Source organism: Leptonychotes weddellii, chromosome 3, assembly GCF_054177405.1.
Source record: "Leptonychotes weddellii isolate Sample4059 chromosome 3, ASM5417740v2, whole genome shotgun sequence".
Classification (NCBI taxonomy): domain Eukaryota; kingdom Metazoa; phylum Chordata; class Mammalia; order Carnivora; family Phocidae; genus Leptonychotes; species Leptonychotes weddellii.
This window is the reverse complement of record NC_138371.1, coordinates 119,058,320-119,073,430: the sequence shown is the minus strand read 5'-3', so window position 1 is coordinate 119,073,430 and position 15,111 is coordinate 119,058,320. Positions and strand designations below refer to the sequence as shown.

At 43.5% G+C, this 15,111-nt stretch overlaps 1 protein-coding gene across 1 annotated transcript in view; it reads left to right on the top strand.

Annotated features, from left to right (window-relative positions):
• The window catches only part of FOXO1 (forkhead box O1), an 83,886-nt gene extending 68,990 nt beyond the window's left edge, over positions 1-14,896 (top strand). The window contains exons 2-3 of the mRNA XM_081814885.1: positions 9,740-11,095; positions 11,561-14,896. Coding sequence (XP_081671011.1) covers positions 9,740-11,077 — 1,338 coding nt within the window. The 3' untranslated portion in view covers positions 11,078-11,095; positions 11,561-14,896. The remainder of the gene's footprint in view (positions 1-9,739; positions 11,096-11,560) is intronic.
• The last annotated feature ends 215 nt before the right edge of the window (positions 14,897-15,111 follow it).

The window sequence follows — 15,111 nt, the reverse complement described above, 5'->3', positions numbered from 1 at the left end:
CTTAACCAACTGAGCCACCCAGGTGCCCCCATATCCTAGAGATTTTAATCCATCAAAATTTCAGTGTTCTTTCCTTTGAATTTATATTCAATTCATAAAGTTTTTCATCGGCTCTTGTAAAAACAGTTTGGGCACATACCTGGAATAAACATTCACCTAACATGAACAGGTTTAATGGGCTCGTCACTATCCCCAACAAAATATTTTAATGTTCACTTTGATCCTTTAATAACTTTAGAAAACTTGAAAATTGATGAAACTCTTATGTGCTGTGTTTCATTTATGCCTAATTTGAGCTATTCATCAGAAGAAAAAACTTCTAAAGTGTTCATTTTTATTTTGTTTTACCTTACTCTGGTAGTCAAATACACCAATTGTTATTTTTCCGGTAGCCAAATACAGAGGTAGTTAATTGCGTTGTAAAGCAGAGCATTTATAGAGCCATTGAGGATGAGAAAAATGGTATGGCCTATAAGATGGACACAAATTTTCATTAAGAAACAGCAGGATCACTTCTGCAACAAATGAATTCCCTTTTAACATTATGCTGTGGTACGGCCCTATGTGTCTGAGGCAGTCATTAGGAGCAGCAAAAAGTCCATATTCTGAGCAGATAATTAAATCGGAGTTTCAGGGGTGTCTGGGTGGCTCAGTCGGTTAAGCGTCTGACTCTAGATTTCTGCTCAGGTCATGATCTCAGGGTCGTGAGACTGAGCCCCTGTCGGGCTCCGCAGTGCATTCAGAAATAAATCTTGAAAATAGAAGTTTCAGAAAGGTTGGGCTCCTTTAGGTCACCTAAATGGGCAGAATGGGGAGTTGAAGCTCTTTGCTGTGGACTTGGCAGTGCCTGGTCTGTATTCCTCCCTGGGGAAGGAGGTGAGTGGGTTAAAGGGTTGCCAAGTATGCCTACATGCTGCAAAGAAACTAAATTAATCCCAAGAGAAACAAACTCCGTGTTGAAATCCTTAGTTAGCCTACAGATCCCTTAAAGACACACACACCCACACACACACACCCACACACCCACACACACACCCACACACACACCCCAACTAAATGAAATTTAGTCTCTCTAGCCAGGGTGGATGACACTCATTTGAGGTTGGCCTTGTTGGATTTTGTGGCAGTGTTATCCGGCCTAAGTGTATGACAGCATGAGGTAGTTTCTGTTTTCTAGACTTGTCTTAAGCAGGGGTCCGTATTAACAACTTTTATGGAAGTCCTGGAAGGAGAGTGATTAAGATAAATGCCCCATGATCTGGAACATGAGGAAAGATGCTTGTATCTAGATCTAAGGTTTCAATCTTACCTGGATTTTTTTGAATTTTGTCTTTTGGTGTTTCTAGTTTCTGATAGTGTGTAAGGCATGGGGCATTAAATGGGACAGGAAGGACTTTCCTTTTCATGTTCTGAAAATTAAGGGCTTTACCCTTTCTTTCATAAAACAGTAGCTTTCTTTGATATGGGGCTTTGCTGTAGGACACAGCAAGGGGAAACACTGTGCTTTTTTGATAATGACCTTCTGAAAAATAAAAGCTTGTGATAGTTTTGATATCATTAAGTAAATTTTCTGTTCTGTCCCTGGAGATTTTTTTTTTAAACCCTAAACCAATGAGGTTATTGGCTGGCATGTTATTCTGAAATTTTTAGGCATTTGACTAATATGAGAGCTTATGAAGGATCAGGCAAGCATCATTTTGCATCCTCGGATCATCATCTGTTTTCTGCATTGCAAGGTTTCTTCTTGCTCTTCCTTCAAGGCTGGGGGTGCCTCTGTCTTCCCTCTTTGTTTCCTAGTATCATGGTCCCATTCACTTGTAGCTCACCTTTTTACCAAATATTTTGTCCTGCAATATGTTCTTGAAATCGCCCACCTCTTCATGGCTCTCATAGGGTTTGTTCTCAGCCAGGTAAATGGCAGTAACTAGTGTGTGAGAGGAAATGAGAAAGAGCACTGTTCTAATAATTGCCCTCCTGAATAGAATCTGTCATCACTCTGTCTCCTCCTTGAACAACCTCGTGGACACACATGTGTTCTGACATAGGTCATCCAAAAAGCCAACAGAACACACTAGTTAATCACATTTTTGCATTGAAAATCTTCTTAAGGGGAGAAAACAATTTTTCTGTAAGAGAAAGATTGCAGTTCAGTTGTGAGGACATGGAAACAAGTCTGAGGAAGGCTGGCAGCCTGTTAAAACAGGAAGTTTGTGATGAATGGTTTTTAATCAAGTTGTAACCATTCATGATAGCTCTAAAATTCCTGTTTATGTATCCCTTTGCTTCCTATCACAAAATAGTCAACCTTTATTTCCTCAGCTTTGTGTCCAGGGGTGCACTAAGTGCTTTCCATATACATGCTGCTGTTCAGTCCCTAAGCATCCTATGTAACAATCCTGGGTGATTACTGATTCACAAATGGCGAGACTGGGGCTTAGCGAGATCAAGGCACTCACTCAGGGTGGCCCCGCAGTCAGCCTGACCCTGGGTTCTGCCTCTTTGTGCTTCCCCACAAACGTGAAACTTCTCATGGTGCTCATGAGTTCTTAAATTTGTCTTTTTGGTGTTTTACATGAGAACATAATCTCCCACATGCTTTTTTTGCTGGAGGTTCTTTAATGTAGTCATATTTTCCTTCTTTGGAATGATTTGAGTCAGAGAGAAAGCTGTTTAGAGCTAAATGTGTATCTATAGCCATTTGAGAATCTATAGCTATGGATTGGTTTGGCTAGGGGAGGGACATTGCACGTTCTTCGTACTTGTTTTACATTTCTTCTAGGAATAAAGCCCTGTGTGCTTCTGCTTTTTGTAAATGAACACTCATAAATTTTTCATCTGCATTTTAATCTTTCCGGACTCTCTTTTCCCTAATATGAAATGGGGGCATTAGGCCAGATGACCTTCCCATTGCCTTCTAGTTTGCAAATTTTAGGAGGCTGTGAGTCCTTTCTTCACAGCCCTGGGCTCACTGGAGAAGCTGAGTCCTCCTCAGTGCAGCCCTGGGGTGAGACTGGCCTGTGGGATTGTTCGGTGTCCAGGCAAGGACCGGTTCCTGGGCAAGGATACCAGCCTTTTGGAAGAAGAGCTGAATGCTGCTGGAGCCTAATGTGTAAGCATGTAGATTAGCTATTCACGGCAGATCTTCTATTCCAACACTTTTCAAACTTGGATCTATATGCTGTCTATTGATAGTGTGTCTATTGACATCATTTGTAAAAAGAACAATTGGCCAACGGTCACATGTTTTCCTTCTTTTTGCAAGCAAAATGGATTATTTTACAAAGTTGTTTTATTAGCAACTTTAATGGGAACTCTGTTGAATAGAGATTATTCCGACTTTCTCCTTAGTTTGTTTTCACTCGTTGAAGTGCAGGAAGAGACGGTGTAAGAGAGAGGAAGCAGGAGGAGGGAGTCCAGTCCACGCTGGGAGTCCGCAAAACAATTGCAGGCATTGACAGCGTTCACAGAAATTAGATAAAATGCTTTTGGAAAAATCTAGTTTGTCTAGCATTTTGAAAGAATTTCTAGAATTTCTAGAACAACAAGTTCATTTAGTCATGTGTTCCAGCGTCTTAGTTTGAAGTTCTTTTTGTTTGACTTGGTCACTGTTGCTCACGCCCACCCTGCGGCAGGGTGCTGGGCAGTGCTAGGCTGCAGGGGCCTCTGGGGCCGCTCCATTTTCCTGTGGGTCCCCACAGCCTCCTTACGCACGCTTTCCCCAGGGCGATGCTCATACCTGAAGTTCACACTTCAGCTGCTATGGTTTCCTGCCAGAAAGAGTAACCCCTTAGAATCGAAGCAAATCCTATTTTGTGAATTTATTATCCAGTGAGGCAGAAAATTAGTTTTGTAAACTAGTATTTGTAAGCAGAATTATTTCCACTCCCTCAAGATGCATTCATATAACCTTAGTCTTAAGTATGTTCTTTTGATTCTTAACGATGAAGCCAAGGAAGTGGTTTTTCTAGCTGGCAGCAGTGTTACATGCAGACTCATGAAACCTTGGTCTGAGTCCTAGTTGTACAGTTCATTTTCTGAGCCTCAGTTTTCCCATTTCTAAAACAGGTTCAATAATATCTGCCTTAAAGGGATCTTCCAAGTGTGGAATCAGATGAGGTTTTAAAAGCAATTTGTGTATGAAGTAAAATTCAGACCTAAAGTATGAAGGCCAACTTAAGTGGATGGTTTTGTTTTATTTTTTGGTTAAACACAAAAACCAGACTAGTCTTAGAACTGCCAACCAGGAAAAAAAGTGGAGTGAAGGCAAGACCCATGGCCGAGAGGTGGTGGTCTCCACGCACACCAGTGGACAGGCTAGATGGAGCCAAGCTGGCAGCTCGAGTCAGATGGCAGAATTCAGGTTGATGAGGGTCCAGGGGACAGAGAAGTGGTCAGGAAGGAGCCTGGGGCAGGGCAGGGGAGGAGAGATGCAAACCGAGGGCTAGACCAGACCGTTTCTTCAACCCAGGTCTGGTGGGCCAAACAGTTTGCTAGACTTGACTCTAGGGCTGGTTCTCCCTAGGTTTTCTTTGTTCAGGCTTCTAGTAGATTAGACGCCTACTGTAATAGACTAGGCGTCTCTAAATGTTCTTTTTTGTTTTTTTTTTAAGATTTTATTTATTTATTTGACAGAGACAAAGCGAGAGAAGGAACACAAGCAGGGGGAATGGGAGAGGGCGAAGCAGGCTTCCCGCTGAGCAGGGAGCCTGATGTGGGGCTCGATTCCGGGACCCTGAGATCATGACCTGAGCCGAAGGCAGACGCTTAACGACTGAGCCACCCAGGCACCCCTCTAAATGTTTTTGTAGAAATCACATACCCTTTCCGATGTTACATTTGCACTATAACAATACATTGCATACATTATATAACATATTTGCAAATACAGATTTAAAAATGAGTCAAAAAACTTAAAACTAAATGAAAGGTATGAAGGTTTCTTCTTGCTTGTGCTTCAGTGGCTCTGATTATTGCTTTAGATAGCAGGGCTGGGAGCATCCTGGGAGGAGCAGTTCCTGTCCTGTGTCCTCAGGGCTTCTAGGGGCCAGCCTCAGAACCTAGTTTCTTCCAGCCAGGGAGCGAGGCAGGAGAGCAGCAGGGCTCAGTCATAACCTGCCCCCCCCCCCTGCCCCCAGGAGATACCAGACTGTGGTCTCTTGACTGTGGCCTGTGTAATCCCTGCCACTGCCTACCCCATCAGGCACTGGCTGAGTGCGGAGCGCGGCGAGCCCGCAGCCGTGCGTGATGCCCACGTGCAAGGCTCCGTGGCAACACCTCGAGAAGACTTCAGGATTCTCGTGACACTCACCGGCAAGGGTAGTGATACACCAGCTTTGGTATCTGAAGTCCTTCCTTATTAACATCTGTCCACAGCACCCGAGACACTATCTAGTGCAGAGAGAAAACATCTTATCTCTTACCCCGAATGGGTCTGTTTTTCCAGTACCTGACATGTAAAAGCCTTGTGTTAAAAATGGCAATAGCGCAAGGTGTGATCATAAATAAAATGGTTATAATACAGATAAGTCTTTAAAACACAGACGTGTTATTTTATAGATGCCGTTATTCTAATAATAACGACAGCTAATATTGATTGAGGTAAGCACTTTACATGTGTTATCTCATTTCATCTCCACAACAACCCTGTAAATGTAGAACCTATTAATCCATTCAACAGATACTTGAGTGCCTCTTGGTGATGGAGCTGTGAGGATACAGTGTACGAGAAGACAGACCAGGTCCTGGGCTCATGCAGCTTACAGTGTAGTGGGGAGCCAGGCACTCCCCCAAGGGACCACACATAGCAGAATCCTAATCGTGGTGAGTAAACAAGGTCCTTTGTTAGGGAGCCATAGGATGGGATGGTTCCAGAAGAAAGGGACATTTGGGCTGAGAGAGAAGTTGGAGGAGGTGGGGTGGTGACCTTTGGCAGGAGAATGTCAGTGCTCTTGGACAGTTGTTTGTGCATCATTTTCTGTCCCAAGTGGCCGTTGAGGTGGACTTGTTCTTGCCCCAGGTAGATCGTAAAACACCTAGAAGGCAGGCTCTGCCTGATTCCTTCTCTTGTCCTTCCCTTCACCTTGCACAAAATAGGTCCCAGTAAACGTTATTTGGCATGAATTGGTACATGAACAGATGGATAAAAGATGTGTAAGACCTTACATCTTCCCTGTGATGTGTTTGGGATGTGAGTCACCAGACATTCATTGAATTTGTCTTGTGTGCAGAGCGTGTGTATGTGTGTAGGGGCTTTCAGATTAGGAAATAAAAATGTACTTCAGCCCTTGCCCTTTAAGCCGCTTGGAATCCATAGAGCTCATGAAATCGAACACCTGGGAGTTAGAAGCAGGCTGAAAGAGCAAGCACATACCTTGTGCAGCTACTCCTGCCCCCGACACGGCCCACTGGGTTCTTTGGGTCAGGCTCCCCAAGAAGAACGTGCTGCCTTGCTTGGGGTACAGTCGGGGAGCAAGTGGCAGAGAGGGTATGTGTGGAGGAAATCCAGCTTGGCATTAGTAAAAAGCCCAGGCTGCAGAGAAATACAGCTGGTGGAGAGGAAATTTGCTGATGTGGGGAAAAAAACCCTAATGGCGTCATGTAAAAACTCAGGATTTGGGTAAGTGGCTTACAGTGCCTGAGTTTTCTGTCTTCACAGCCTGCCTCGTTCCTCAGGTACTATTTTGTTCATAGTTCAAGAACTGAGTATCTTCCAGCACCGACAGTCGCGTGTGGCTCTGCGCACAGTTCATGGGAGAACTGCCGTTCCCTGCAGCCGTGGCTGTGCCCCGCAGGGATCTACAGACATAATACCATTAATAGCAGCACACATTTTTACAAGATTTACCTCTTCGTGCCCCTCCCTGCCCGCCTTCCACCAGAGCCCTGCTGGCTGTATGAAAAACAGGAATTTTTGTAACAAGCCCTGCACAGCAAACCTTTTCCTGTTTGGAAAAAAATTTTTTTTAATTGTTGGCAAAGTTAGAAGACAGCTCTGTTACTCAAAGAGCGACCTGAAATGTCCTCTTAGAAAAATATGGAGCGTGATGTTTTGATAAGTAGGGGATTGCTCTGGACCCCCTTTTTGGAGGAGGGGGTTAAGTCTAAGTCTGAGTAGTAAGTTAGCGTATGTCCCACCTGAGTTAGTTGAATGCTTCCTGAACTTTCTGAAGATTTCATCATTACACGTTCTGCAATCTCATTAAAAGTGTCCCCTAATTGCAGTTACAGATGAGCTGATCTAATTGTGTGTGTTGTAGAGCTGCACCACCCTCCACCAGTCAGTGCAGACAGCCAGGAAGCCATCATCTAGGAGGATCCTCCCCCTTTATCATTAACTAAATGTGACAGGGACAGGAGTCAAGCTTCCTTTCCTCCAGAGATTTCATCGTGGCTTATCTGGGTGTCTGTTGTGTTCCAAGAACAAGATAGTCATGATGGAATATTGTGCAAACGTCCAGACTTTCAGCCTATAGAACATGTCATAGGGTCAGAACGCTCGGCTCCCTTCCAGGTCTACCCCAGGGACAGGCCTGCCTCTTTTTCAGGATGAATTTAGAACTTGGTTTGCTGGTGTTAGTGGGCCCAGGAGATGAGGCTGTGGCTCCTGGGAGCATACATAGGTGTGTGTGTTTAAGATCCTTCGGTAGGGCTTGGAGACTCTTCTGGGAATGAAATAGGCCATTGGAGAAATGTAGTCTTTGGCCTCTTTTAGGGGTTCTTGTATGTACTTAAAGTCTTCCTCAAAGCTTGTCTTGAGTTGGGGATAGGTCAAGAGGTGGGAAGGAAGAGGAAAGTCTAGGGAACAAAAGAAACCTGCCTGCCACCCACTCGCACACCTGCCCAGCATCCAGCCCGGAAGCCCCCGTTCAGGGCCGTGTCTGCCCCGCACTCACTGTATGCCCTGGCAGAAGGGCTTGTCACATTTGCTGCTCTGTTGCAGTTCTTGGGTGGAATGTAGTACAGAGGGTCAGAGGGCATTTTGAAATATGGATTTCTCAGCCCTGGCTGTCCAGCCTCACTCTACTCAGATTTTTGCATCTCTTTTTAGAAAGGGAGATTTATTTTTCTTTTCTGTTTTCAATCTCTTTTTAATAAGAAAGAACTTGAATTCATGGTTTTTGTTGAAGCCTTGGCCTTGTCCTGCTGTGCAAAAAGGCTTTTTCTGGCGCCGCGATTGGCACTCAAAGCATCATTACATCCCACATGGATGGCAAAAGGTTGTGGGCATTGTGGCTGCATCCCTGGGTGACCACAGATCCAGCCAGAGCCTTTTCGTGGTCAGGGAGAGGGGCCACAGAGGTCCAGGGTGCCCAGTTGGCCGAGGGCACCAGGGAAGGCTTGGGAATCACGCACAATGCCCTGCTCCCAGTGTCTATGACACCCAGAATCCTGCTTCTGGCCTTGGGCTCAGGGCCCTGATGACAGAGGCTGCTGAATGAGCAGCTAGTAAGGGTCTACTCTTGCCCTGTTCTATATGGGGAACAAAAAGCTACAAGACAAGGGACAGAAGTCCCTTGGAGACCCTCCTTTGGAGCCCATTTTTCCTTTTCCATATGTCCCAGAGGCTCTCCAGATGCTGGCAGTCTCACCATGTGTCCATTAGAGGAATCAGATTGGGGCTTCCTTGTTTGCAGTTTGGCCTTGCTGCTTTTACTGAAGCTTGAGACTATCTCTGGCCTCCTGTATGTTTGGAGTTGTGGGTGTGTGTTTGTAATACGGCTAAACTCCTACCCACACCCCCAGTAAATAGGAAGAGGGGAGCAGGGCTCAGATTGGCAATATCCTTGTGCCCCCAAAGTTGGGATCTGGTACCTACTTCTTGGTGACCGCTTACCATGTGCCAGGCACCACTGAACATTTTATTTTTTAATTTTATTTAAGATTTTATTTATTTATTTAACTGACAGCGAGAGAGGGAACACAAGCAGGGGGAGTGGGAGAGGGAGAAGCAGGCTTCTCGTCAAGCAGGGAGCCCGATGCGGGGCTCCATCCCAGGACCCTGGGATCATGACCTGAGCCGAAGGCAGATGCTTAACAACTGAGCCACCCAGGCGCCCCAACAACACTGGAATTTAAAATCTCCCTTTTTTGGCAGTTCAACTTTCTAAAATAAGAAATACGATCCTGTTTGTCTTATATTCACCTATATTTGCCTAATGGACTTGAAAAGTAGAAAGGAATCTAGGTCTTACTAGTTTTCAGGCTTTTAATTCTTAACTAAGAATATACCCTGCTTCACTTCTTTCTTTTCCATAATCATGTGGGCCCAGTAATATAAAACTTCTCACTTGTGTAAATGGCATATGTGCAATCTGAAGAGAACTGGCAGTAGTTTTAGGGGTGATAGAATGGAAAGGGTTTTTGATAGCACTTTGTTACAGAGTGCTATTTGCAGAGCATTGTAGCCAAGCAAAAATTTAAGTGGTTTTAAAACCAGTTCTGTAATTGCCCTATAAAATATAGCTATATAAAAGATGTCTATAATAGTGCTTATTTAATTTTGTCCCTTCATTACGTTAAGATACAGATACTGTTTTTAAGATAAGATACTATTTCTCTTATACTGGTTTGAGCTCTTTTATAGTGGAGTTCAGAACCCACACGGGTGTAATTGTATGGGTTGAAATCTGTACCACAAACTTTAAAAATTTTTTACTTGTCTTCCCATCTATCTGTCTATACCAAATAGTATTCCAACTGGAGAAGTATTGTGTTTCTAACATGATGTTTTGCTTTACAGAATTCAATTCGCCATAATCTGTCCCTACACAGCAAGTTCATTCGTGTGCAGAATGAAGGAACTGGAAAAAGTTCTTGGTGGATGCTCAATCCAGAGGGAGGCAAGAGTGGAAAATCCCCCCGGAGAAGAGCTGCTTCCATGGACAACAACAGTAAATTTGCTAAGAGCCGGGGCCGGGCTGCTAAGAAAAAAGCATCCCTCCAGGCTGGCCAGGAGGGTGCCGGGGACAGCCCAGGATCTCAGTTTTCTAAGTGGCCCGCAAGCCCTGGCTCTCACAGCAACGATGACTTTGATAACTGGAGTACATTTCGCCCTCGAACTAGCTCGAATGCTAGTACTATTAGTGGGAGACTTTCTCCCATTATGACCGAACAGGATGATCTTGGAGATGGGGATGTGCATTCTATGGTGTACCCACCATCTGCTGCAAAGATGGCTTCTACTCTACCCAGTCTGTCTGAGATAAGCAATCCTGAAAATATGGAAAATCTTTTGGATAATCTCAACCTTCTCTCATCGCCAACGCCATTAACTGTTTCAACCCAGTCTTCACCTGGCACCATGATGCAGCAGACACCATGCTACTCATTTGCACCGCCAAACACCAGTCTGAATTCACCCAGCCCAAACTACCAAAAATATACATACGGCCAGTCCAGCATGAGCCCTTTGCCCCAGATGCCTATGCAAACACTTCAGGACAACAAATCGAGCTATGGAGGTATGAATCAGTATAACTGTGCACCGGGACTCTTGAAGGAGTTGCTTACTTCTGACTCTCCTCCCCATAATGATATTATGACAGCAGTTGATCCTGGGGTCGCCCAACCCAACAGCCGGGTCCTTGGTCAGAATGTGTTGATGGGCCCTAATTCGGTCATGTCAACCTATGGCAGCCAGGCATCTCATAACAAAATGATGAACCCCAGCTCCCACACCCACCCTGGACATACCCAGCCAACATCTGCAGTTAATGGGCGTGCCTTGCCCCACGCGGTCAACACCATGCCCCACACCTCGGGTATGAACCGCTTGGCCCCAGTGAAGACAGCTTTACAAGTGCCTCTGTCCCACCCCATGCAGATGAACACCCTAGGGGCCTACTCCTCAGTGAGCAGCTGCAATGGCTATGGCAGGATGGGCATTCTCCACCAGGAGAAGCTCCCCAGTGACTTGGATGGCATGTTCATTGAGCGCTTGGACTGTGACATGGAGTCCATCATTCGGAACGACCTCATGGATGGAGATACTTTGGATTTTAACTTTGACAATGTGTTGCCCAACCAAAGCTTCCCGCACAGCGTCAAGACGACGACACATAGCTGGGTGTCAGGCTAAGAGTGAGTTAGTGAACAGGTAAGATCACCCCAATGTCAAAAGACCTTCTGAAGCCAGAGCTTAAAATAGAGGAACACAGTAACTTGCCATATATCTTCCATAGTTGCGACTTTTCTGATGTCAGCTGCCTGTTCCTTGCCGAGAGGCATCTTTTATCATGCGTTCTCTGCCCCTTTTGCAGCTCATAAATTTTTTTTTTTTTGAGCTTAAGCATAAGGAAGCTTCCTTTGACTGCTTTAAAGGTTTTCTTTTGAAAGTTAGATGGCTGCATCTTTTTAGTAGCTCTTCAATAAATGAATGTGTTTGATACAAATCAAATACTGCAGTTTTTTTTTTTTTTTTTAAATAGAATTTTCCCCCATTGAATGATTTTGGAGCTGTTTGAGAAAGCTCCCCCCCTGCTCCCAAGTATATCTGTCACTCTAATATGTTAAATGGAATTGATTTTAATTTGGCTGTATTTTCATTGTGTGTTTTTTCTAGGCTACACTTAAAAGTACTTCAGATTGTCTGACAGCAGGAACTGAGAGAAGCAGTCCAAAGATGTCCTTCACCCCTCCTTTTCGTTTCTTGATTTAAAAAAAAAAAAGAAAAGCATTTCTTTTTTCCTTTCGTCAGACTTGGCAGCGAAGACACTTTTCCTGTACAGGATGTTTGCCCGATGTTTGCAGGTTATGTGCTGCTGTAGATAAGGACTGTGCCATTGGAAATTTCATTACAATGAAGTGCCAAACTCACTACACCATATAATTGCAGAAAAGACGTCGGATCCTGGTGTGCTTTCAAGTTTTGTACATAAGCAGTAGCTACAGAATTGTATTTGTGTGTGTTTTTGTTTTTTTTGTTTTTTTTTTTTTTAATATCCATTTGGTCCAAGGAAAGTTATACTCTTTTTGTAATACTGTGATGGTCTCATGTCTTTGATAAGTTAAACTTTTGTTTGTACTACCTGTGTTCTGCTGAACAGACGAACCACAGAGAACCAAGCTCTCCATCCTGCGCCTCCATGGAACAGCTTTGGGCTTGTTCACACAGCCATACAATTCACATGAGAACCAATAGCCTGTTATCAGTCTGCTGAATTCATGGACTTGTCAAACACCTTTGGGGGAAAAATAGATTAAATGCCAGCCTTGTACAGGTCTTTTCTATTTTTTTGTTTGTTTATTTTGTTATTTGCAAATTTGTACAAACATTTAAATGGTTCTAATTTCCAGATAAATGATTTTTGATGTTATCGTTGGGACTTGAGATCATTTTTGGAATAGATACTGAACTGTAATGTTTTCTTAAAACTAGAGTCTACTTTGTTACATAGTCTGCTTGTAAATTTGTGGAATCCCAGATATTTGAGGCAGCATCCATAATTTTCATTTTGTATTTCTAACTGGATTAGTACTAATTTTATACGTGTTTAACTGGTTTGTACACTTTGGGATGCTACTCGGTGTTGTTTCTGACTAATCTTAAAATCATTGTAATTAGTACTTGCATACTCAACGTTTCTGACTGTTTTGGCAGGAGAGCGATGTATAGTTAGGGACATTTTGCGTTTCATGTGTAGGAGAACTTAATACGTTTTTTATGTGTGTATTTGAAAGAAATTCCATCTGCTCCTATTATCCCGTGAACTGAGTACATCACAGAGCATTGAGTCCTCTGATAGATGCCTGTGTGCTGTGTTGTGTCAGTTACTCCCGAGGGGCCTCGTGATGTTTGTGGATCAGAAAGGGAGTCCTGCGTCTAAAACCGTGCTCCTCTCTCAAAACTAGGAGTTTTGATCAACTCATCCTTTTTGAGTTGAGCTTCAGCAAATGTTTCCCCTCGTACTTCTGTGTTCTTATTTTGGTGTAGGTAGAGGTTGCTTTTGTAGCTCTGCCTCGAAGGATTATGTTAAGACTCACACTTCATCCCTCTGTCCCTTCTGTCCTGCAGATTACGTAGCACACTGTGGAAATTTAGGTGGAAGGAGGAAAATTTAAAATAGGACTTTACTGATTTGCAGAATGCTTCGTGTCCCTGAGTGCAGGTGGCTACCAAAGGGAGCTAGAGCTTGTTTAAGGATTGGGGCAATTAATTTGAAAACCCGACAAACCAGCTGTAAGTTGCATATTTGAATTTATTTTAAAAGCTCTTAGTGTAAGTTAAAAATTGGAGAATTTCTTTAGCCTTTAGCAACCTAAACTATAATTCTGCATCATTATGTTTTAATATTTTGCAATTACCTATAACTGACAAACCAGGTTAATTGGCTTTGCGCCCCATCGGTATTTTCAAGTCATGTGGAATGCCCTAAGTCAGCACAGTAAAAGGAGCAGGTGTATGAAATTGTTCCTCTTGCCTTCTTGAGAAGGCTCTGATTTCTTTCTGTGTACTTAGCCTGGATCACACTTGCTTTGTCTTGCATGTGAATTGCGGATCTGTTGGCTTGGTTTTTCCTACGTGTTTAACAAGAACACAAGTGTTCTTGAAAGATTTCCTATAGGAGGCCAGCTCTGTTGTAAAGCTTCCCACTGTGACTTCTGCTATTTTGAAAATTCATTAAATAGCCTCCTCTCCAACTATCTTCACTGTTGGCCACTCCAGAATAGGTCTGGTTTTGGAAACCCTCGTTCCTCTAAGCGGTGCCTTCTGCATATGTGATAGAACTTGTCGATGCCAGAGTCCTCGGGTTCCCATTCCTGTTGCCGTGTTCACCTTCTTTCCTCCTCTCGTGCCCTCACACGACGAGCCTGAGAGCCCCCCTCATTTGTTCATTAAAGAGGCAACTACAGCTGAAATCGCTCTTAAAATCTTACTACATCCTAGAATAACTTTTAAAAAGATGTTTCTTCCTCCTGAGTCTGTGTAAATATCTTTTTTCTTTTTTCCTTCAGATTTCTCCTTGTGTTGAGATTCTGACATGAATCTTGGGTATCTCTCTGGGGTACAGTGAAGTCCAGTGAAAGACACCTTGTCTGTTTTGAAAACAAACATTATGTGACCTCTGGTAATTCTTCTTCTGTACGAATACTGACTTTCTGGAGTAATTAGTATATCGGTTATTGTACATGATTGCTTTGTGAGATGTGCAGATGATACCACCTATGCAGCCTTGTTTGATTTATTTCCTCTGGTTTGTACTGTTATTAAAAGCATATTGTATTATAGAGCTATTCTGATATCTTAAATATAAAATATTGTTTCCGTAATATAGACATATGGAATATTTTTAGGTAATAGATGCATTACTTGCAAAGTTCCGCTTCAACAAACTGACAGAGTCTAAATTAATTAGCAAATGTTGTATCCCAGTGGGCAGTAAATCAATGGAATGTACCAAGAAGAGAAGAAGGACGCTTAAAACGGGGGGAAAAAAAAGTTTTCCGAAGTTACCCAATTTGGACTTGTTCAACTGCTGGGTATATGTTACCAACACCCCTCTCCCTCCCCCAGACTTACTTGAAATTCTCACATTCAGCTCTTAAGAGTGCTTAATTTATAACTGACTTTTAAACGAGAAGTTTCTCTTGTGGTTTTGGTTTGGGAGTAATCATTCATTAAAAAATGCAATGTGGTTTATGCAAACAAAACAGCCTTGCATTACTCTTGGCCTCCTCCTTGAGGGTGGTGCGCACAGCCTGGCGGTGTGGCCAGGGGAGTCCTGTCAGGACGCGGCCGTGCCCGCCTGCATTTCACTACTCAAGTTCAGTAACAGCGCGGATTCCATGTTCCTGTTCCGATACTCTCTGAGAAGTGCCTGATGATGCTGATGTACTTACAGACACAAGAACAATCTTTGCTATTATTGTATAAAGCCATAAATGTACATAAATTATGTTTAAATGGTTTGGTGTCTTTCTTTCCTAATTGTGCAGAATAAGCTCTTCTTTATTAGTGGGTTTTTTTGTTTTTTTTTTTTTTTAATATTTAGGTTGAGTGAAACCTTGTGAGCCACAGTGCCATGGTGTCTTCACATCTGGTAGTTCTCTTGGTGGGGGTGGGGGGAGGGCAGGGAGGGCCAACTCTAAGAGTTGAAGCCCCGAGAGTTGAAC